The sequence below is a fragment of the Vitis riparia genome, chromosome 18 (genome assembly GCF_004353265.1).
Source record: "Vitis riparia cultivar Riparia Gloire de Montpellier isolate 1030 chromosome 18, EGFV_Vit.rip_1.0, whole genome shotgun sequence".
Lineage (NCBI taxonomy): Eukaryota > Viridiplantae > Streptophyta > Magnoliopsida > Vitales > Vitaceae > Vitis > Vitis riparia.
Window position 1 is genome coordinate 31,340,907 of NC_048448.1, and position 24,207 is coordinate 31,365,113.

Sequence of the window (24,207 nt, forward strand, 5' to 3'; positions counted from 1 at the left end):
GCAACCTAAGTGTTTGTTCACTTGTTCTCTCCCCAGTATTTTCATTCCCATATCTGTATAGGTGTTTTATGCTTCATATAATATTGCAGTTTCTCAATTTCTTATCTTCTAATATTTTTAGTATTTATTAATGTTAATGACTAAAGCATAAAAACACTCACATGGATATGGTAATACAAAAACTGGATATGGAAGCAAGAAAACAAACACTTTGAAACTTCAGGGCAGATAACACGGTACACACAACTAAGGGAGAGAGCTTCATGTGGTTTACATGAACCACTAACTTTATACATGTAGAGGCTGAGAAGCTAACAAGAAATCCGAGAAGATAAGGCAAATCTACAAGAAATAAGTTTCTTATAATTTCTTAGAGGAGAAGAATTCGAGTGAACTTTGCAAAGGAATCTGCAGCTTTATCCAAACTTTTAGGACATGACAACAAAGCAGTAGAGGAAGTTCTGGATTTTCTATTTTAGAATGATAGCAGCAAGGGTTAAGGATGGTAATTAGGTACAACAGCTGTAATGGTGACTAGGTTTTCAAAACTCTTGGGTTTCATAACCTTCTCTAATGCCATGACAAAGGAATGGGAAAACTTCATATATCCTTCTTGAAAAGTACGAAATGCAATACAAATATTTAGAGAAGACTCTTATATCAAGAAAAAAAATCGAACTCATAAATATATAGAAAAGGATTCCTATTTCATCAAGGGAAGTCCAACTCATGGAAAAAGGAAAAAAAATACTTAAAAGGAAAATAATAATATCTCCTATTCTTTCTTTAACAACAATTAAATTTGATTTCTAATATTATCTTTAGTTGATTGGGGCAAAGTCTTGATGTTATTTATAGCCATTAGGAAACCCAAAAAATAAAAGAAGGCACCACACACTAAATCGGACAAACTTAGATTGTAAAAGAAATGAAGGATAACAGCTAGCAGCCAAAAAAAAGCTCAAATAAAACATACCAATTGGCAGTACTCATTCAATATGCAACTAAGAAGTTGCCTAGTGTTGGAAAAGAAGAATTAACAACCGATCAACACTCTGAATATTAAGGAAGAAAATCGAAGGGAAGAAACTTAGCCTAACCTAGGCAAATGTGAACACATCTTCTAATCCATAAGACAAGTTGAGGGCTAAAGTTTGAAAGAGGAGGAGAAGAGATTTTCTTTGGATTTTCTTGTTCCTCTTCAATAAAGGTACAAAAAACCATATATAATGCAATTCAATAATAACCTTGTTACTAGAAATACAAAATACCTTGTTAATTAACTTTAACAAATATAATGAGTTTCAAAACATATGTAATATCTCAATTACTCAATCTAGGTGGTAAGTCATCCATGGCCAAAACCTGAAAAACCATAGATGTCTAACATAAGGTAGTTTGGTGTCTCAAGGACATCCTTATGAAACATGTAGAATAATAGGAATAGTGCTGATATTTTCTCAAATCATGAAGTTGTATCATGTTAAATATGTTTTTTAGAATTCGAGCATATAATGCTTACCGTATATTCATTTTGGGGAACAAGCTTAAAGTCCTCAAGCTCACTTATATATATATATGTACCATAGTTCTAATAAAACTTAGGACACTGAAAGGGGAATCAAAGAGATTAGAATATTGAATTCCATTGACTATGTAGTTTTCAAAAACTTGATCTGGACACATAAGCATGATTTTAACTGAATATTATCATGATTACAGCTTGAGTATTTGTGCTAGGATCACAACACCTAGAAAATTGAAAAAATACCCCTTTATGTAAGTTCTTTCTATAACATTAACATTGTACATATTGAATATACGACCATTCAAAAGATATAGGAATCAAGTCTTTGACCGCATTTACATCATATGAAGCTTAGTCCAACTCCTAAAATCTTCAACTATTTTTTATATCTTTTTAGCCTAAAGTTTGTATCATCACAGAACCCATAATCCTTGTTTGCTTATATATGATTCTTTCTACATTCTTGTTCTTTAACAGTTCTTCCCAGTATGAAATCTTCATGACAAAGTTGCTCAATTCCCTATGATCCATGCTAAATGAAACTTATTACTAATGATGATAAGGAAAATGCAGAATGGAACTATTAATCTATTATGGTTTGTTGGAATTAAAACAAAAATTGTAAGATCATATGCCAATGACAAAAAATTTGAAGATCTTATGCTAACATTTTGAAGTTTTCTCGCTTGACTTGTAGGCAGATCCATACTTGAAAGGTATAGTCATTCCAATGCAGGACAATAATTCTGAATGTGTGAGTGAAATAAGCTCTAAAGTTTCAGAACTTAAGGAGGCTCTTTACAGTTTGAATAGCTTGGAGATCAAACTAAAGGTATGTTCCCTTCATATGTATGTTTGAGTGGAGTAGCCGATATGCAATTATTTTCCTCTATATATTTTGCCAAATTCTTTCAAAATTAATTTTTCAAACATTCTTTACTTTGTATATATACAACAAATAATTTATGTTGTTTGAGACTGCTATTCAAACACTTAAGTTACTAAAAATGAAAAAATCGTCTCAATTAGAAAGCGATTATTCTTTACCAGATTTCATAAATATTCTTCTAGATGTAATAAATCAAAGTCCAATCAAACCAGATGTAAAATATCAACAATTCAAATAGTAAATTATTTGCAGATAAAAATATTAACATTTGAATAGGAAATATAAACTCGTTTAAATAATCAAGCCTTTAATAAGACTTGAGTTAGATAAATCTTTTGTGTTTGTCAAAGAGACACCAACAATAATAATTTTGATGACTCGATATTAGAAATTTGTATCAAATATAACCTACATTAAATGTAAACTTATTCTTATATTTCAATGGTTATCATAATCACTAAGTTTCATTGATGATGGTATTCAATATATGAAGCCTTAAAATTGAACATGTAAATGAGAGAGTATTATTTATAAAAGATATTATAATACTTGTTCGTTATTTATAAAAGGTCATTTTAAAGCTAGACCACATCCTTGAATCCTAAGATCCTGTTTGACAATTGTTTTTTAAAATAGTTTTTGGTTCTCTAGAACAAAAAAAGGGAAAATATGTTTGACAATTAGAAAATAGAATACAGTTTTTTATTTTTTAAGAAAAGAAAACAAGGTACTTTTGGAGAATATTTTTTATTTATTTTTAATTGTTTTAACTTGTTTTTTAAGAGTTGTTTTAAAAAATAATTATACAAATATGAAGAATGATTAAAAATAAAACACTGATAGAAGTTATTTTTAAAACACATTTAAAAGCATAAAAAATAGGTTAAGAACAATTCAAGTTCACAACCAAACTTTTGTTCTACATCTTCATCAAAGAATAGTTTTTAAAAACTATTCTCAAAAATGGTTTTTAAGGACAATTTTTTAAAACGTTTCCACATATAGGCCCTGAGGACAATTTTGGAGAATATTTTTTTTATTTTTAATTGTTTTCACTTGTTTTTAAGAGTTGTTTTAAAAAATAATTATACAAATATGAAGAATGATTAAAAATAAAACATTGATAAAAGTTATTTTTAAAACACATTTAAAAGCATAAAAAATAGGTTAAGAACAATTCAAGTTCACAACCAAACTTTTGTTCTACATTTTCATCAAAGAATAGTTTTTAAAAACTATTCTCAAAAATGGTTTTTGAAAACAATTTTTTAAAACGTTTCCACATATAGGCCCTAAGTACTTGGTTTACTATGAAGGAAAAACTCTAATCTTTTAAACTTGTTAAAAAAAGAATAGAAGACATTATTATTTTCTGTGTGGTATTTTTCCTTTTTGTTTTTCTATACATATAAATACTGTAACGACTTGCATTCAACCATGTAGATATTGTCCGCTCTGAACCCAAAGGGGGTTCTCATGGCTTTAAAACGAGTTAAGAACTTTTTCCCCTATCCGATGTGGGGCATAACAACCACCCCCCCCCCCCCCCCTCAAATGTAACACAATGTCCTCATTGTATCCCATGGGATTACGAGGCCAAATAGACAAACACCCTTACAGGGCCATACAAACCCCACACCGAGGTCGGGGATAGGCTCTAATACCATTTGTAACGACCCGCTCCCAACTGTATAGATATTGTCCGCTTTAAGCCCAAAGGGACCCTCGTTTGTGATATCCCATATCAGATAGGACGCGTTTTAATCCTATAGACGTGATATAAATATGAACTCTTCTTAATCCTATAGACGTTTTAAAGTCGTGAGGGCCCCTTTGGGTTCAGAGCGGACAATATCTACATGGTTGGATGCGGGTCGTTACAATGGCATCAGAGTCGATTTCCGACCCCGGTGTGGGGTTTGTTTGGCCCCATAGGGGGGTGTTTGTTTGTTTGGCCTCGCAATCCCATGGGACACAACAAGGATGTTGTGTTTGCATGGGGGTGTTTGTGATGTCCCACATCGGATATAGGAGAATGTTTCTGGCTCTATATATGTATAGGCTCCTCTTAACTATGTAGATGCGTTTTAAAGTCGTAAGGGCCTCTTTGAGTCCAAAGCGAACAGTATCTACATGGTTGGGAGCGGGTCATTACAAATACATACATATATGGATGGAAAAACTCATTTACAAGCTTTACTATAATTCATTATTATCTTCTGCATTTCAACCAAAAAGTCCATCATATCATGATCTTTGTAAGCTTATAAATAGATCTCATCTTCTTATTATTATTTTATTTGGAGACCATTTTACGAAAACTAAGGGACCATGCCTAGTTGTAAGAATTGCAATATGGAAAGTTCAGTTACAAGTTTTAACATTATTCATTGTTATCTGTTGGATTCCAAATCAAAAGTGTCAACTATTGATCCATGATCTTTGTCAACTCATAGATAGAGTCCACCTCCTATATTTTAAAGGATTAAATTTACAAACTGCAATGATGCATAAAGATCTAGAACCCAGTGGCTTATAACCAAGATTCCACTGAATCATACATTCTCATATCCATGAGTATCTCATTGAGCAGGATTATGTTGTTGCAGTGAAAGCTTTTACACCACTTGTTGGTGCAACAATATAAAGATAAAAATAAATTCACACATGAAGGTACATAAGGTTTAATAAAGTTTAGTCAACCATGCCTACATTAATAGATAAGAGAAAATCAAATCAATCATATACCATTGAGAAGTTATAGAGAAAAAGGAAGAAATGGATACAAATATTGAGTCTGAAAACATCAAATGTTCCCCACTTCTAGTATCTAAACGTTAAGCCTTTAACAATGCTCCTTATATTTGCTTTCCTGTGTAGTTTTCATAAGTTCATCTCAATCTCATAACTTTTTCCCCTCATGATACAAAATATTTATAAAAATATTCCTAATACTTTTCTCTTTTTAGCTAAAATCTAATTTTATGAAGAAATATCAATATATGAAATATTCTAAATAATATTGTTTTACCAAAAGGATTGTCTACTAAATAGGAAATTGAGACATGTCCCAGTAATCACCATCTAGATCTTTCTAGGTTAGCCTAGTATCGATTGAGAAAAACATGTTCCAATTTATCCAACCAAAGTCTTCAATTATTAAGCAAATACTGTCAAAATATTGTGTGAATGACCGAATACCTTGGCCTTGAGTTTTGTATATTATATATAGACTTTACAAGGATGCTTTACATGGAAAGTAAATAAAAGCAAATAAATTCCAGCATGATTCTAGCCCTATACATGTAAACTATAATCTGTCAAATAATATATGCTAACTGTATAGAATAATAGATGGAGAAATAAGGAAACAATTGTGGGCTAAAATAAGGAAAGAAGGGTGGGCTAAGTTAAGGAAGTGTGGACAGCTTGTGGGCTAAAATAAGGAAAGAAGGTGGACAGCAAAGCTGTCCTTTGACAGCCCCCTCAAATTGATGCAGGTTGATCAACAAGCATCAATTTGCTACTTAGCAAGCAATGTCGATGACGAGGGAGAGCCTTGGTGAAGATATCAGCATTTGTAAGTCAGTGGAAATATGTGGAAGAGTGATAACACGAGCTTCAAAGGCTTCACGGATAGAGTGACAGTCCACTTCAATATGCTTTGTGCGCTCATGATAGACAGGATTGGTCGTGATCTGAATAGCGCTTGTATTATCGGCATGTAGAGGTGTAGGATCGGTCTCAGAAAAATCTAACTCCGCAAGCAAACCTCGAAGCCAAATGATTTCAGAACAAGCAAGAGACATCGCCCGATACTCAGATTCCGTAGATGACTTAGAGACTCTGTCTTGCTTCTTACTTTTCCAAGATATCAATGCATCACCTAAGAACACACACCAACCAGTGATAGAGCGATGGGTATCCGCACAACCAGCTCAATCAGCATCACTATAAGCAGCAAGGCGAGTAGAATTGCCTGCAAGGAAGAACAAGCCACGAGTAGAAGTGCCTTAAACATAGCGTATGATCCTACGAACAGCAGTCAAATGAAGATGACGAGGAGTCTGAAGGAACTGGCTGACTTGCTGTATAGCAAAAGAGATGTCCGGTCTAGTAATGGTGAGATAAACAAGACTACCCACCAATTTCCTGTATAAACTGGGATCAGCAAGTAAGTCACCCTCCTCTTTGCGAAGCTTGACATTTAATTCCATGGGAGTATCAACAGAAGTAACCCCTTGTAGACCAGCTGTAGCCACCAAGTCACTCACATACTTATGTTGATTGAGGGAAATACCAGAGGGACTATGATGCACCTCAAGACCAAGAAAATATGTGAGAGACCCAAGATCTTTCATATGAAAGGACTCGGAGAGATGAGTTTTGAGCTGACCAAGTAAAGCAGAATCAGAACCAGTGATCACAATATCATCAACATAGACCAAAAGAACAACAATACCCATGTTTGATTTCCGAAGAAACAAGGAAGTGTCATACTTGCTCTGCCTGAATGAAAATTGTAATAAAGTGGTGCGAAATTTATCAAACCAGGCCCTCGGAGCCTGTTTGAGACCATAAAGAGAGCGACGAAGCTTACACACATGTGAAGTCGGAGAGGGAAACAATCCCGAGGGTGGCTTCATATAAATACACTCTTTAAGATCCCCATGAAGAAAAACATTTTTTACATCCATCTGATGTAGTGGCCAATCACTGGAAGCAGCAAGAGCTAGAATCGTACGAACAGTAGTCATTTTAGCCACAGAAGCAAAGGTCTCTTCATAATTGACACCATATTCCTGATTATTCCCAAGTGCAACAAGCTGAGCTTTGTAACGATCCAAACTTCCATCAGATCGGACCTTGACTGAGTAAACCCATTTGCAACCCAAAGGAACAATAGTGGGAGGACAGGGCTCAATGTCCCAAGTGTGATTGGCCTCTAGAGTGGCAATTTCTTCCTGCATAGCTTGTCGCCAACAATCATGCTTAGCAGCATGTGAGTAGCATGTGGGAATATCAAATTTGGACAATGCAGCAGTAAGGGCTGAAATAGAATTGTCAGAACTGGAAGAGGGAAATCCATACCTATTCGGAGGTACAGACACTCGAGAAGAGCGACGTACTGAAGGTGCTGCAACTGACTGCATCTGGAGCGTGGAAGGATCAGATATCGGGTGAGCCACCGAAAAGACTGTGGGCGGGAGCGTCTCGTATACACAATACCTGGTTGAAAGCGAGAGCTGACTGGATGAAGATCTGAGAACTGTTGCTCAAAGGAGGGAAGGACCACAGTAGAAGAGGATGACACAATAGAAGAGGATACAGGAAAGAAATGTTGATTTTCAAAGAAAATAACATTCCTAGAAATACGTATACGATGAGGAGGTAATTTATGTCCCTTTTGACACATATTATATCCTAAGAAAGCACATCGAACAGATTGAGCAGATAATTTATGTCGCTCATGAGGAGGTAAATGAACAAAGCATACACAACCAAAAATACGAAGGTGATCATAACTAGGTTGCTTGGCAAATAAGCGGAAATAGGGAGACTCCATATGTAGGACTTGAGAAGGTAAACGATTAATCAAGTGAGTAGCAGTTTTTAGAGCCTCTACTCAAAACATGGATGGAACAGAAGATTCTAATAAGAGAGTACGTACCACATCTAAAAGATGACGATTTTTGCATTCGGCAACTCCATTTTGTTGAGGAGTAGAGGGACATGAACGTTGATGAATAATACCCTTAGAAGCTAAGAATGCTTGAAACTCAGTAGACAAATACTCACCACCAGAATCTGTGCGTAATGTCTTAATAGAAGTAGAAAATTGATTATCAACATACGCTAAAAACTCAGTGAAAGTACGAAAGACCTCAGATTTAGAGCGAAGAAAGTAGACCCAATTAAATCTGCTATGATCATCAATGAAAGTCACATAATATTTAAATTTCTCATGTGAACTAATCGGGGAAGGTTCCGAAACATCACTATGGATAAGATCAAAGCAGTGACATGCTCTACTTGCATGCAAAGGGAAGGGAAGGGTTTTACTTTTACCAAGTTTGCAAGGATCACACTCAAGAGATAAAGAATAACGATCCTTATTACCAGGTAAATCAGAGTTCAATACATGAGATAAGATCTGAGTATTGGGATGGCCTAAACGACGATGCCACACCATACTAAGATTGAAACATTATTACAAGCAAAAGACTTAATAGAAGAAAGTGGAGAAAAATCTAGAACAAGTAAAAATAGTGGAAACAAGCGCCCCACTTTAGGTCCCTTCGCGATCGGCTTCCCCGTTACCTGGTCCTGCACAACACAACCATTACCAAAAAAATTAACAGCACAATTGTTATCAACTAATTGGCCAACTGAAATAAGATTCGTGGAAAGCTGAGGAGCAAGAAACACATCAGTGAACTTAGAAGAGGCATCGCTAATAGCAGCTATAGGCAAAGAGCTGCCATTGGCAGTCTGAATGGAAGATTGACCAGTGTAGGGCCGAACATGACACAAAGCGGTCGGATTTTAGTCATGTGATTAGAGGCCCCCGAGTCCATGTACCAGAGTTTAGTAGAATGGTTACCTTGAAACCCCATTGCTGATAATGCTGAAATTAACATCTGTTGCACCATTTCTGGGGTGCAGTAATCTGGTGCAGGAGGTGCAGGAACAGAGCACACAGTTGAAGGAAAGTCATGTGTTGCAGAAGTTGCTACAGGAGGGACAATAACCGAAGTCTGAAATGCTTGGGCCTGACGATTCTGGGGCGAATACGACATTCTTTGATAATGTGACCTTTCTTCTTGCAATAAGAACAAAACTTCTTAGGGCAAGTGGTAGCAATATGCCCATATTCCTTGCAGCAAAAACACTGCAAGTTTTTAGAATGCATAGGTGGTCCGCGTCTTTGGGCAGCATTAGCTACAGTTGCCGTCCCGGAACTGCCATGAGATTGCTCCAAAATAGCTTGAGTACTAAGGCGTTGCTCTTCGCGAAGTAACTCACCAAAACAAATATCAAGAGAGGGAACAGGAGATCTATTCAGTAAAGAGGAGCGGACAGATTCATATTCTGGACGTAGTTTCATAAGAAACTGATCACGCCGGGTAGTCACGTGAATAGTCTGAATAGTTGAGAGAGAAGCAATAGGAACATCCGCTGTAACCAAATCAGCATATTCATGCCAAAGAGTCAGAAATGCCGAATAGTAGTCCTGGATGGAAAGACTACCATGTTGAAACATGGCAATCGCATGTTTTAATTGAAAGCGACGAGCATCGTTATCCTGATGATAAACTTTCTTCAAATAAGCCCACATAGATTGAGCGGAGCGATGGGGCCGCAAGTGGGTGACAATGTGAGGCTCCACTGAACCAAGAAGCCAAGACATGATGCGTGCATCAAGCACAGCCCATGAAGGAGAAGACCCAACATCCTGAGATTTGTCAAAAGTGGATGGTTTTTCAACATCCGTGCCATCAATATGATCCCAAAGGTCTTTTCCCTTGAGAAAAAGTTCAAACTGAAATGCCCAGGTAGAATAATTTGTGCCTATAAACTTAACACACAGAGGTGCGGAATCCATAGAAAATAAATAGAACCCGAGACAAAAGGATTGACCAAAAAAATCCCAGAAGAAAACTGACCCACGACAACCACAGAAATACTAAGAAAAATGGTTGTGGTTGGGTGCAGTACAGATCAACACAGACTTGACCGAAAAACACGAGAGGCACCTCCAAAACCAAAAAGACAGAAAAGAATTTGAGGGAAGAAAAATTAGCAACCTTGCTCTGATACCATGTCAAAATATTGTGTGATGACCGAATACCTTGGCCTTGAGTTTTGTATATTATATATAGACTTTACAAGGATGCTTTACATGGAAAGTAAATAAAAGCAAATAAATTCCAGCATGATTCTAGCCCTATACATGTAAACTATAATCTGTCAAATAATATATGCTAACTGTACAGAATAATAAATGGAGAAATAAGGAAACAATTGTGGGCTAAAATAAGGAAAGAAGGGTGGCTAAATTAAGGAAGTGTGGACAGCTTGTGGCTAAAATAAGGAAAGAAGGGTGGACAGCAAAGCTGTCCTTTGACAAATACATATTAGCATTTATATTCCCTTTTCAAGCATATTGCATATGGTTATTGTGTTTTAGTTGTGGTCCATGAGATGCTTTTCATGGAGGAAAATGAGTTTTTTTTTTTTTTTTTTAGTCCTTGATTTTATTGCTCTATGGACCATCCTTTTATTTGTTTTATGGATCTTAATGCAAACACTGATCAGATTGGCATGCCTATCACCTAATAACTTTAGCTTTTTAGTTAAATATGAATAATTTAACATGGTATTTAGAGCCTTCCTTTTTGGGAGGCAATGAGTTTGAGCCTCAATGTTTGTTTATTTTCCTATTTATTAAATCCATATGTGAACGAGGAGATTGAGACCTTATATAAGGCTATTAGGTTACGTGTTAGTCAACTTGATATAGATTGTTGGCAAAGCTCATTTATGCTTTGTCAATTTGTGTAATTTCGCTTGATAGAATTTTTGACTACTTTTGCTCATTTATGTTGTGTCAATGGTTGACATGATATATTGTTCAGCTATTAGCTAACAGTTTAACTTTTCAATGAAATTAGTAGTTTACAACTAGTATAATATCTGGATGGTTAATTATTCACTTGTAAATTTTTATTGATTTATCTTGTGTCAACAGGCTCCTAAGGAGGAATTGTTGCAAACATGTATTGCCAAGTCCTTAACGTGGGCAGAAAAGGAGCCTTCTGTGGATTGTGATGAAGCTTTTGTTCCATCATTGGCTGAACGAATATCCTTTGCAGCACTTCAACCTGTAACAGGTAAATGTGTCTCTGATCCTTTCCTCTTTTCTATTGCTATAGAAATTCACCTGAGTTCTATGTCAAGCCATATCTTTGTTAGATCCTTAAAAAATGATATTGCTTCTCACTGCCTTGACTAAAGCTTTTTCATCCTTTTTCTGCCTTCAATTCAAACCAAATTATGTGTCTGGTGCACTTTACTGAAACCAAGTTAGAAAGCAAGAGGATGGACCCTTTTGCATAAGGAGAGTAGAATTTTTATGATGCCAAAAATATGGAATAGAAAAAGAAAGAGAAAATACAAGACTTATTCTTATATGGGGAACAACCTAAACTATTGATGAATCCATAAGAGAATGCATCATGCCTATCAAACAACCCCGAACCAAAATTTGCATGCCTAAAAAACCCTTCTTTGAACTTTGGACTGTCAGGCTCAATCCCCTCAATAGTTCTCCTATCTTTGCCTTTCCAGATGCGCTAGGTTACTTAGATTTACTGTGACCAACTTACCATACAGAATTTGGCGTTTCTAGTTGAAGAATTTCTGAATTCCTTTATTGATTTATTCGGTACACACCATACACATATATATCACAAATGACTGAATAAGAAAATATCAATCTAGCTTGATTCTCTCATAAAATTAGGAAACTGAATCCTAAGGAAATATCCTAAATGATCTCTCTTTTTTTATTCCTAAAATACTTTCCTAAATTAAAACCCTAACTTTGAATGCCAAATTTCAACACTCCCCCTCAAGTTGGAGAATATATATCATATAATCCCAGCTTGCAAGTTAAGTCTTCGAAGTTAGGCCTAGGTAAAGCTTTGGTGAGGATGTTTGTGGTTTGGTGCTTGGTAGGAACGTAGTTCAATTTAACTGTCTCACTAGTCACCTTCTCTGTGATGAAGTGTCTGTCAATCTCAACGTGCTTAGTCCTGTCATGATGCACGGGGTTCTTTGCTATGCTTATAGCTGCCTGATTATCACACATCATCAGAATCGGAGATGAACTCGTTTGTCCCAGTTCACTAAGAACCCTTTATCCAAATCCCTTCACAGATTCCCTGTGCTAGAGCTCTGTACTCAGCTTTTGCACTACTTCTGGCTACAACTGATTGCTTCTTACTCATCCAGGTAACAAGATTTCCCCAGACAAAAGAAAAATATCCAGAAGTGGACCGCATGTCAATGATGTTTCCTGCCCAATCCGCATCTGAGTATACTTCAGTGTCATGATTCTCTGTCTTTCTGAAGAATAGACCTTTCCCTGGTGTCATTTTTAAATATCTAAGAATCCTGTGGACTGCTTCCATGTGTTCCTCAGTGGGGCTATGCATGAATTGATTTACAGCACTCACTGCAAAGCCAATATCTAACCGAGTGTGTGAGAGATAAATCAAGCGCCCGACGAGTCGCTGATATCTCCCCCTGTCTACCGATGTACTCTCTTTCTCGATACCAAGTTTCTTCTGACTATCCATAGGAGTATCAATTGGTTTGCATCCAAGAATACCGGTCTCCTTAAGAAGATCGAGTATGTATTTTCTTTGAGAGACTACAATTCCCTTCCTTGATCTAGCCACTTCCATACCAAGGAAATATTTCAAATTTCCAAGGTCTTTAACTTCAAACTCTTCTGACAAATACTTCTTCAAATTCTGTAATTCCTCCATATCATTCCCAGATAGAATAATATCATCGACATAGACTATCAATATGGCCATTTTCCCGGCATGAGACTTCTTGACAAATAGAGTATGATCAGCCTGACCTTGTTTGTAGCCCAGCTTCAAGACTGCCTTTGTGAATCTATCAAACCAGGCTCGGGGAGATTGTTTAAAGCCGTACAAGGATTTTTAGAGTTTGCAAACCTGATTCTTTACCATACTTCCTTCAAAACCAGGTGGTATTTCCATGTAGACTTCCTCTTCTAGGTCACCATTTAGAAACGCATTTTTTCTGTCCAGTTGTTGCAAGCACCAATCTTGATTGACAGCCAATGAGAGAAAAATCCTGATAGTGTTCAGTTTTGCAACTGGAGCAAAAGTCTCCTGATAGTCTATCCCATAGGATTGTGTAAACCCTCTAGCTACCAAACGAGCCTTGAATCTCTCGACTGATCCATCTGCTTTGTATTTTATGGTGAAAATCCACTTGCACCCCACGGGCCTCTTCCCAACCGGCAAATCTGTGATAGTCCATGTCCCATTCTTCTCAAGTGCATCAATCTCATCTTGTACTGCCTTCTTCCATTCTGAAATTTTGAATGCCTCTTGTATTGTGTTGGGAACCTGAGTATCATCAAGAGAAGTAGCAAATGCTCTATAAGATGGTGATAGCCCTTCATACGTAACATAATTCCCAATTGGATGATCTGTACATCTCCTAACACCCTTCCTCAATGCAATCGGCAGAGTAGAATCATCAATGCTGGGAATTAACACCTCTCCAGCCCTATCCTCACCTATGTTCTCTTCAGGTAGACTTGAAATGGAGTCAATATATTGGCCACATGTTGGCTGTGATCCGTGCTCTAATTCCTGTCTTTTCCTCCTCCTGATGTAAACTTGTAAGTTCTCATTAGCAAGTTGTGGGGCTATAGGTTGAATAGGCATGGGAGACTGGATGGTCACGGGAGAAGGAACATTTGTGGGCTGGGCTGGCTGGACTAATGACGGCATGGGTGTGGACAACTCAATGGGCGCGGATTGGGAAGGATTTGGTGACTCTGAGTGAGAAAAAGGTACAGCCTCAAGAAGAGACTCCCAAACTTGATGTTCATTCATGCTCTCCCCCTGAACATGAGATTTGGGATGGAAGAAGACATGTTCAAAGAAAGAGACGTCCATGGTGGTGTAAAATCTTTTGTTGGTTGGAGAATAGCATTTGTACCCTTTTTGGGTTGGAGAATACCTTAGGAAAATGCACTTATTGGCTCGAGGAGCAAATTTGCTACGATTTTGAGGATACACATGAACGAATGTCGTGCAACCAAATACTTTGAGTGGTAAATCAGAAGAGGCTGAATTGAATTGATTTTGAACCATAAGATTGAAGGTTTGAAAAATGTGCTCGACCTCTGACTTTTCTTTCATAAGGAAAACCCATGTTACCCATGTATGATCATCAACGAATGTCACAAACCATCGAGTGCCAGAAATATTTTTTATCCGTGAGGGACCCCACACATCACTATGTACTAAAGAGAAAACAGTCGAAGGTTTGTATGGGATTTGAGGATATACTGTTCGAGCAAACTGACAAATTTCACAGTGATAAGATGCTGGATTTTTATTGATAAATAATTTGGGAAACAATTTTGCAAGGTAAACAAAGCTAGGATGACCAAGGCGATAGTGTAACATTATAATCTCACTATCTTTATTGACCTTAGAATTTGACACAGAATTGACAGACTCTAACATACTCTGAGATTGTACGCAACTTGCTTGAGGGACTTGGTTTGAGAATTGGCCACATGGGAGGAGGTAGAGCCCGAAACACAGTTCAGCACTACCAATCATCTTCCCCGATTTCAAGTCCTGAAAAACACACGAGTTTGGATAAAATTTAGTAACACGTTGGAGATCACGGGCCAATTTGCTAATGGATAAAAGATTACAATCCAAGTTTGGAACATGGAGGACAGAGTCAAGATACAAGTCTTTAGTAAGTTTTATGGAACCTGTCCCGGCAATTTTTGACTTTGAACCATCAGCAATATGGACGGATGAATGACCATTACTTGGCTTGTAATTTTGAAGAATGGCAGCATCTCCTGTCATGTGATCAGAAGCACCTATGTCCACTATCCACGGCTTCATTCCTCCTCGATTAGCAGTGAAGGCTATCCCAGTAGTACTGCCACTGCCAACTTGGCTTAATAGTTTCTGTAGCATCGCCATCTGCTCTTTGTTGAATGGACTCGACTCGGGAACAGATGTACTCTCAGAGTTGGCAGCCACGTGTGCTCTGCCATCTCTGTCAAACCGTGGCTTTGGTTTCCAATCAGCCGGTTTGCCATGAAGCTTCCAGCAAGCCTCCTTATAATGGCCTAGTTTCTTACAATCATCACACCAAGGCCTATCCCGTTTCTGACGATCTCCACCACTACTATTAAATGACCGAGCAGCAAGGGCAGAGGCATCCAATGTTGGGGCAGGTTGCTCTTTGGATCTCATCATCACTTTCTTTCTACTTTCTTCACGCCTTGAGAAAAAATAGCCAGAGGATGCCGGAAAAACTGTTCGGAGGGCCCGCAGAGACAAAAGAATCCCAAAAGAGGCACGTGCAGGGCTCGGATGGCAGAAACAGGTATGAAGGGTGGCTAGTCGGCGTCAGGCGAGGCTGGAGGAGGAAGCGAGTCGCCGGAAAGTGGCTCACACGCCCTCACGTGCCGGCGCGTGAGATGCAGTCGCCGGCAGGAAAAACGCGCGTGGCCGGCGCGTGGGTGGTTTTCTGGCTCCGGTGCTTTGGGAAATATTGGAGATTTCCTCCAGGCGCTCCTTGCGGTGTGGGAAAAAGACGTCACCGGAAAAGTTCGCCGGAAAAGTCGCCGGCGGTGAATGTTTTCTGACGACGATTCGACTAACTGGAAAGCGTTTTCTCCCTTGGCTCTGAGAACAGGGACTGATGGCCGGAATGAGAGATGGCCAGAGAGAGAGATGGTCGGATTGAGAGATGGATGGTCGGATTGAGAGATGACCAGAGAGACTGGGCCGGAATGAATGATGGCCTAAATAAGAGGCGGCCAGAAGGGATTAGGTTTTCAGAAAACTGGCTCTGATACCATGAAGAATTTCTGAATTCCTTTATTGATTTATTCGGTACACACCATACACATATATATACACAAATGACTAAATAAGAAAATATCAATCTAGCTTGATTCTCTCCTAAAATTAGGAAACTGAATCCTAAGGAAATATCCTAAATGATCTCTCCTTTTTTATTCCTAAAATACTTTCCTAAATTAAAACCCTAACTTTGAATGCCAAATTTCAACACTAGTGAATCTCTTATACCGTTTTTTTTTTTTTTTTTTTTTTTTTTTCTATTGCATCATTGTGTAAAATTGGACTGCAAATGTAGTTTCTCCTTGTCTCAATATCTGTATCATAGAGTTGAATTAGAATCTGAATTGTGTTGCAAGAGGTGACTGAGTCAAATCCGTACTGTAGTTAGGTTCTATTTGTGCAGGCTGAACTGCAGAATCTTCAAATTTGTTTCATTGGGTATCCAAAAGATGGAATGTAGCAACTTTCTTGCTAGCCTTCTGGTATGAAGTTAATAAGCCTCCATAACAAGTGGGTCGCCTTGTGACTGCTCATAAGACCACTCAAAGCTTGTTTTCTTGTGGACAGAAACTTCCTTGAACTGCATTGAGATGGTAAGAAGAGACCAGTTAAAATAAGTACAAGAAAACTAGACGAAAAAAAAAAATGTTACATGATTAAAGAGACGCTGGAGCCATAGATACAAACAGTCTGTGGAAGCCTCACTCTTTAACTACAAGAAAAACTTAGAAGATAGTAAGTTGCAAGATTAAAGAAAGTTGGGGGCTAAAGAGAGAAACTTCCTCTGTTTGCTTCTGTCAGTGCAAACCTGTGTCAGTTTGCATCTATTGTTTCCTGTTTCTTTAAAGGAAACAAATTTTGACAAAAACGAGGTTAAAGAGAGAAACTTCCTCTGATTGAGTGTATTCCTAGCTCCACATTCATTTTAGTTTGTTGCTTATTTTCTTTTTCCTCTATCTTTGTTTATGGTATTGGAGCCAAGAGAACTCCACTCAACCACAAGCCACAAACTCACAATAAAAGAGGACAGTTCTAATTAATTAAGACTGCACAAAGGCTACCACGCCTTATGACCAATAGAAAGAATAACTCCCCTTTTAGCATTATGGTAGTCAAAATTAGTCATGAGCAGGATCGAATTTCAGAAAAGACAGGAAAAGAGGAAAAGCAATAGCAATGGCTCCTAACCAGCAGTGTTAAACTGCAATAGAGAAGAGAACTGAAGAAAAACCATACTGAATAATTTCCAAATTGCTTGCAAAACTGACCCACCTAGCATTGAACTGTGGGTTTAAAACTTGCTGAAGTGGGGCAGGTTGGAAATTTGCAGGCAAACTGATTTAATTTTCCTTTTGACTATGAAAAATAAGGAGCTTTAGCTAACCCACATTTAAAAACTCTCTGAAGTTCACACCCGAAAGCCTACGTATCTATATATATGTGTGTGCTGCAGATTTGCTTCACTCCACATGTATGACACATTTGGTAGACAACTTTTTCTGCTACTTCCACTGAAATTACTAGTTACTAAGTATGGCTTCATTCTGGTATCAAAGTGTCTTTTTTCCTAGCATGAGAATTAAGGGATCTTCTAGGAACAGAATATTGGTTTTCTAGGGACAATAACACTGTCGGGCAAATGTCTTTGATGCCAAATATCTTCTAGGAATGGGCTTTTGACATAGCAACCTCACATCAGCATGGCCCTGCAAAGCTGCAATGCTGGTTTCATTCATGTCCAACACATGTTTTTGTGCATTTGGCATGGCGTGAAAGTATTAAATTGTCGATGTTCTAATGGGATAATAGCAATGTCCTGTTGTGGGTTGGCTGTGGTTATCAGTGAGAATCACAGGCACCAGCAACCTCAGAAATTCCATTCTGATCTTAGTGTATTGAAGCTCAGTTTTCTCATTATATTCCTTGCATTTCTGTCACATCCAATAAAGAAATCAGTATAAAAAAAATGAAAGGATAAGCATTTCACACTTACAAGATTGTTGTTATTAGGCTTCAATAGTTCACTACTGTCAAAATTCATGCCTGATATAGTGCTCAAAATTTACTTTGAAAGGATCAACTCAATCAGAATTGCTGGAGTTGCAGAGAGAGAAGTTAAGAGCCATGGATGTCAGAGAAACACTAGAAAGGATAGATGATTCTTTACAACTCGTTAGAAAGTCTATTTCCATGGTTGTAGCCAAGCTCGCCATTCAATCACTGGAGGTTCAGTAAGGTATGGACCTTTTACTTATAGCTTCTAGTCTCATGTTCCGATGAAAAAATTGTTAAATTTTCTTTTAATTTATATGGCTACCTGTATATTAGTAGTATATATGTTAAAACTGCATACTGTCTGGATTTTCATCCTGGGAGATAATGCTTGGAATAATTTTTTTCTAAGGCTCAACTCTCAATAATTGTTCAGTTGAATGGACAGCATGTAACATGAAAAAAGAAAGGGTCCAGCTACAGTATCAAAAAGGGTATTCATCAAAACCTGTGACTAATTGGGTCATTTTAAGTGTGCATTTATGTCCTATTGCTTTATTTCCATCGTTTTGTACATTGGTCTTATTGATCTATACTTTAATCTCATTTTTTGTACCTTGATCCCATTCTTTGTACCTTCGCCTGACACCCTAGAAAAGAAAAAATTAGTATGGGTTCTCAAATTAAGAAAAATAAGACATAATGAAAATCATTTAAAAATTCACATATTTTCAAATTCTATATTCTTTATATAAAAAGGAAAGAAAAGAAATTTATGAAAAAAAGTTAAATGAGCTTAATTTCATCTTATTTTTCTTTTCTTTTCCTTTTAAAAGTTAGATAAATGTTTGCCTAAAACTTTATGTAATTTGTACTCGATAAATGAGTGGACATCTTATCTGCCTCTGTCCAAATAGATTTTCTTTAATTTAGCAAATTAAATAATTATAAAAGAATAAAAAAAACTACTTGGATTTAATGTTCATGATATTTATATTTTGAACAAAATGTTGTTTGGGAACTTGAACATTAAAAAAATATATTAACCTCCTCATAGAGAAGCGACGCACTCTGGTATAATTTAGAAAAAGTATTTTCATAGTTTTAATTGTTTTTTAGAATACTTTATAAAAACTACTTCTAAAAACACTTAATATTTATTTCGAAAAAATATCACAAAGTTGTTTTTAATAAAAAAAAAATTAAGTTGAAAAATGTCCAACAACTTTCTCACTCTAAATCTCAAATAAGAGAAACATGTTATAAATCTACGAAGAAGCATTGGAAAGACTAGACCATACTAAAGTCGAGGCATTTGGGAAGTGACTAGTCGCTTCTGGCGAAGCTTCTTGAAGGCCAACCACTACTTAGAGAGATCCATATACTAGTCATGAGCGATAGTGAAGCCTGGAGAGGTGGAAACAGTAGCTTCTAGGGTGAAGTTGAGTTGATACGATAGGTAGGTGAAGGGAGCAAGATCAAGCTGAGCCACTAGTGGAGTGGCGAAGAGGCCTACTATACATATACTAGATTAGTAACCAGTGAAATACCAAAAAAAAAAGGTAAAAAAAATGCCAATGGACTATTGATGGGGGCCCAAACCTTGGGGTGGTGACTGCCCTACAACAACTAGTATCGGGTAAATTTAGGGTATCATCAGTGATAGAATTCAAACGCATGAACATGTGTCACTTATTGGGACCACATTTCCTAATATTTGTCTTGATCAATTGGATTACTTTGGCTGGTAGTTTTGAAAGTATATATTTTATATCATAAAACATGAGTTTGAAACTTTTTAAAGACAAAATTACTCAAATTAATCAAAAATGAAAAGTTGAATGCCAACATGAAATTTGAAACTTTATTTCATTTCATTAAGTTACCTTATTTGAAAATATATTATATTTTAGGACTTAAAACACATTATATTTATAAAATGATTTAAAATTTATGAAAAAAAATATTTATATCAGAATTAACTCACTTAAATTATATTATATTCATTCAAATTGGTTAAAATTATTCAAATTTTTATTAATTAGCCTATGTTTATCTATCTTTCTCCATTTATTTGAAAACAAATTAAAATATACCAATGAAATTATTGATTTTATTGAAAGATGTTTTGTTGTTTTTTAAGTAAAAATTAAATAATTCAAATTTTTTAAATAAGATTTCATATAAAATATTTTATTTGGAAAATCATTTTATAAGATACATTTATATGAGATCTCTTTGGCCTACAATTTTTTCAATTAAATAATATAAATATGAATTTTTAGATTAAATACACTTTGACCTTTAGCTATAATTTTTTTAATAAAGTGATATAAGCATGAATTTTGAGGTTAAATACATTTTAGCCGTCTACCTTTATCATGGTTTACACTTTACCTTTATATTATTCAAAACTTAATACTTTATTCCCAAACTTTTTAACAAACAACACTTTGTTCCCAAATAAGTTAAAAAGTCGATGAACAATTTGTTAAATGAAGAAACAAAATTAAAATGTAAAGAAAAACACAAATTATCTGAATTTAAAATTGTTACACTTCATATTAGCATGCAAAATAATGAATGATCAAGCGATCATCTTTAAGATAAAAAAAAAAAATTCAAAACTGATAATTGTCATATTTTGAAAGAGTTTGGAAAATTCTATCTATAAGTTATTGATTCAAAGTTGGTTCTAACTAAGTCCAAACTAGTGTTTGAACGAAAATGCAAAAAACAATAATCTCTTTTATGGTTTTATGAAAAGTTTATAATTAAGGGTAAAGTTTTGATCTTGAATAAGTTTAGAAAGACAAAGTATTGGATTTTAAATGTGAGGGGACGAAGGTTAAGAAAATAGAGTGTATTTCGTCCTAAATTTTTTTGAAGTGTTTTTTTTCCAAGTTGTTAGTCCATTGTACTTAAGTGGGATTATATGTTCTCTTCTTGAATAAATATATTTGTACATTATTTTGTTACAAACTAATAGTTTGAGCTCTATGATATTTACCCTTAGAACTAGAAATGGTTTGAGTTCTTTTCTTAAAAACTTTGGTTTTTGTTTCCTATTTATTTTTTTTGAAGACATTAAATTAGATTCATTTTACATTTTTTGAGAAACATTTTTCATACTTATACTTACATTTATTTGAAAGCATTTTGCATACTTATCACTAAGGAGTGCACAAACAATCAAGGATGTTAATAAGAAATTTAAAACCATATTAAAGTTAAACATTATGGATCAAACTACATTTTCTTTTCATTATATTTTAGATGTTATTTTAATGTTTGATGTTAGATACCAAAAAAAAATTTCTAATATTTGGTATTAGATCATGGTTAGTAATATGTATGTTTAATCTTTTAGGTTAGTTTTGGATATGAAAAAAGAAATGCATAACTTGAAGCCATAGAAAAATCTCTTGAATATTGTAATATGTATAGAATAATTTCTTGAATATGGAAAATAAAAAATGATAGTTTGGTGTTATGCAGAAATCTATTAAATATAAAAATAAAATAAAAAAACAAAAATCCTAATTTGTTGTTATGGAAAAATCATATTATTATAACTTGACATTATGAATAAATTATTTATTTTCATAACTTGAAAATTAAGGTAATATTTGGTTCTCGGAAAATATAAGGAAAATAACTAGGAAAAGAAAATAAAGATGAAAAATAAAAGAAAAGAAAAAATAAAGAAAAATTTTAAAAATTAAAATTAAAAATTATTTTTATATACTGCTTTAAAGTCATCCAACTTATTTTAACTTTTTTTTTCTATGTAAAAATTAAATAATATTGTTCAAAATTTCCTTTGATAAGATCAATTCAATCATAATTGCTGAAGTTGGAGAGAGAGAAGTTAAGAGCCATGGATGTCAGAGAAAGAACGAACAGATGATTCTTTAAGAAAAGTTAAAAAGTCTTTCTCCATGATTGCAGCCAAGCTCACTAGTCAATCACTGAAGGTGTAGTAAGGTATGAACCTTTTACTTTTAGCTTCTAGTCTCATATTTCAATGAGAAAATTGTCAATTCTTCTTTAATTTGATAATATCCATGGAAGCAAGGTTGAACAAATATACATATATGGCTACCCCCTGTATATTATTAGTAGTAGTAGTATGTTAAAACTACATACACTCTGAATTTTCATCTTGGGAGATAATGTTTAGAAGAGAGACATTGTCATTAATAGTTCATTTGATTAGACAACATGTCATATAAGGAAAGAAAAACTACTAGCTCGATTTAGATGACAGAAAGTGTTAGGAGATGGAAAAATGGTAATTTTGTTTTGTTTATGATAAAAAAAAAATATGAAAGATAAATGACATATAGACAATATTTGATTTTTCGAGAGTTTGAGGGAAAATGTGAGGAAAAAAAAAAAAGGAAAAGTAGAAGGAAAGAAGAAGTAAAAAAAAACAAAAAATAAATTTAAAGTAATAATTTTTTCATATTTTATTTCAAACTCATTATATTTATTTAATTTTTCTATATAAAGATTAGATAATTTAAAAGTATAGAAGTTTCTTATCAATTTTAATTATATTTGAGTTTCTTTGATTTTTTTATAGTAAAATTATATGAGAAAATTATTTTCTTTATTATTATTTTTTTCTTTTCTTAGTACTTTTAGGGAATCAAATATGGTCATAATGAAAATCATTTATAAATTTAGGTATTTTATATAAAAATTTAGGGTTTTAACTTAGGTGAGTTGATTGCGTTGATAGCTAATTGGAGCTCAACTCAAACAAAGAAATATTTAACTCAAGTTCAATCTAACCCAACCTCTAAACCAAGGTATTCAACCCAAACCCAACCCAACTCAACCTCATTTTTCTATACTAGGGTTAAATTCCGATTGGTTGGGTTAAACTCATATTGATTGGGTAAAACTTTAGTTGGTCATTGCATTGTTCAAAATCAATCCATAGTGTTCTTCCAAAAAAACCTTCTTTATGCAAAAATTTAAAAGTATTAGGTAAAACTCTGTCTATGCACATATGTGTAATGAAAAATTCTTTAAAATATTCTTTATCTTTTCAATTTTGTCTTCAAATACTCTATGAAAAAATATATGCAAACACATCAAATTTATTCTAAATAACATGTGTTGAAAACAAATTCTCTTAGAAAATGTCCAACAAGACAAAGGATTCTCACTCTAAGTCTTAACAATTTTTTATTAAGGATTTTAGTACAAAATTAATATTGAGAAAAAGAAAAAAAAAAAACTAATACATTATAAGTAATTTTTTTAATAAGGTTTATGAGTTTCATTATAAAAGCATTATCAATAAAAATACACCCATTATATAATGTTAATTCATTAGCATATTGTATTAATATAAAGGATAAAACAACACTTCTAAGATTGTGTTGTAGCATATAATTATAACAATTACATATTGAACTTACCATATAATAACAAGTGAATTAAACATACGATGCATTACAATACTAATTAATTTTGATTAGCTTTAAAAATAATTGATACTAATTTTTTACTATAATATTTTTATTATATTTTGAAGTAAAACAATTCATGGAGTTATAATAATAATAAAAATGAAATTTTCTTTTTCTAATTATAGAAATTAAATAATAATTTTACAAATTATTATATTATATATTATTAGTATTATTGGAGGATAAGTTATACATATAATATTTTTTATATTTGCAAAATAATAATAATTAATGAAACAATAATGTGTAAATTAATAATTATATATATTATTATTACTATTATTATTTGGTGGGTTTATATATAATTATTATTATTTTTTTAAAATAATAATAAATTGGAAAAGGAAAAAGTAGAGAAAAGTATAATAATTTTTATATACCGATCTGATCCAATAATCCCAACTCTCCTTCTAATTTTTCTTTAGCTCTCTCCTTTTTCAGCTTTTTATTCAATCAACTCAATTTCTAGCCAATGTCCCAACTCTTCTTCATAAATAATCTTGGAACATTGCAACATTATGAAATCACCCAGTCTCAAATCTATTATATTATAAATAAAATAAAAATAGTGAAGGATCAAAGATGATAAATTACTAAATTATAAATTAATAAATTGATAAAAATACTCAAAGA

General features: G+C 34.5%; 1 protein-coding gene across 1 annotated transcript; it reads left to right on the plus strand.

The window, feature by feature from the left end:
• The first annotated feature begins 2,095 nt into the window (after nucleotides 1–2,095).
• On the plus strand, nucleotides 2,096–18,499 carry LOC117905712. The gene is made up of 4 exons (XM_034818596.1): nucleotides 2,096–2,149; nucleotides 2,226–2,360; nucleotides 11,170–11,311; nucleotides 18,171–18,499. Exons 1-4 carry the CDS (start codon nucleotides 2,096–2,098, stop codon nucleotides 18,329–18,331), a joined length of 492 nt encoding a protein of 163 aa, XP_034674487.1. The 3' UTR covers nucleotides 18,332–18,499.
• The last annotated feature ends 5,708 nt before the right edge of the window (nucleotides 18,500–24,207 follow it).

What these genes read in the sequence shown, in the direction of transcription:
- LOC117905712 (XM_034818596.1), top strand. Translation starts at nt 2,096, where the DNA reads ATGCAGAATGGAACTATTAATCTATTATGGTTTGTTGGAATTAAAACA. An exon ending in GCTTGGAGATCAAACTAAAG is followed by an intron (nt 2,361 to 11,169) that starts GTATGTTCCCTT and finishes TTGTGTCAACAG; the next exon opens with GCTCCTAAGGAGGAATTGTT. An exon ending in AGCACTTCAACCTGTAACAG is followed by an intron (nt 11,312 to 18,170) that starts GTAAATGTGTCT and finishes TTACTTTGAAAG; the next exon opens with GATCAACTCAATCAGAATTG.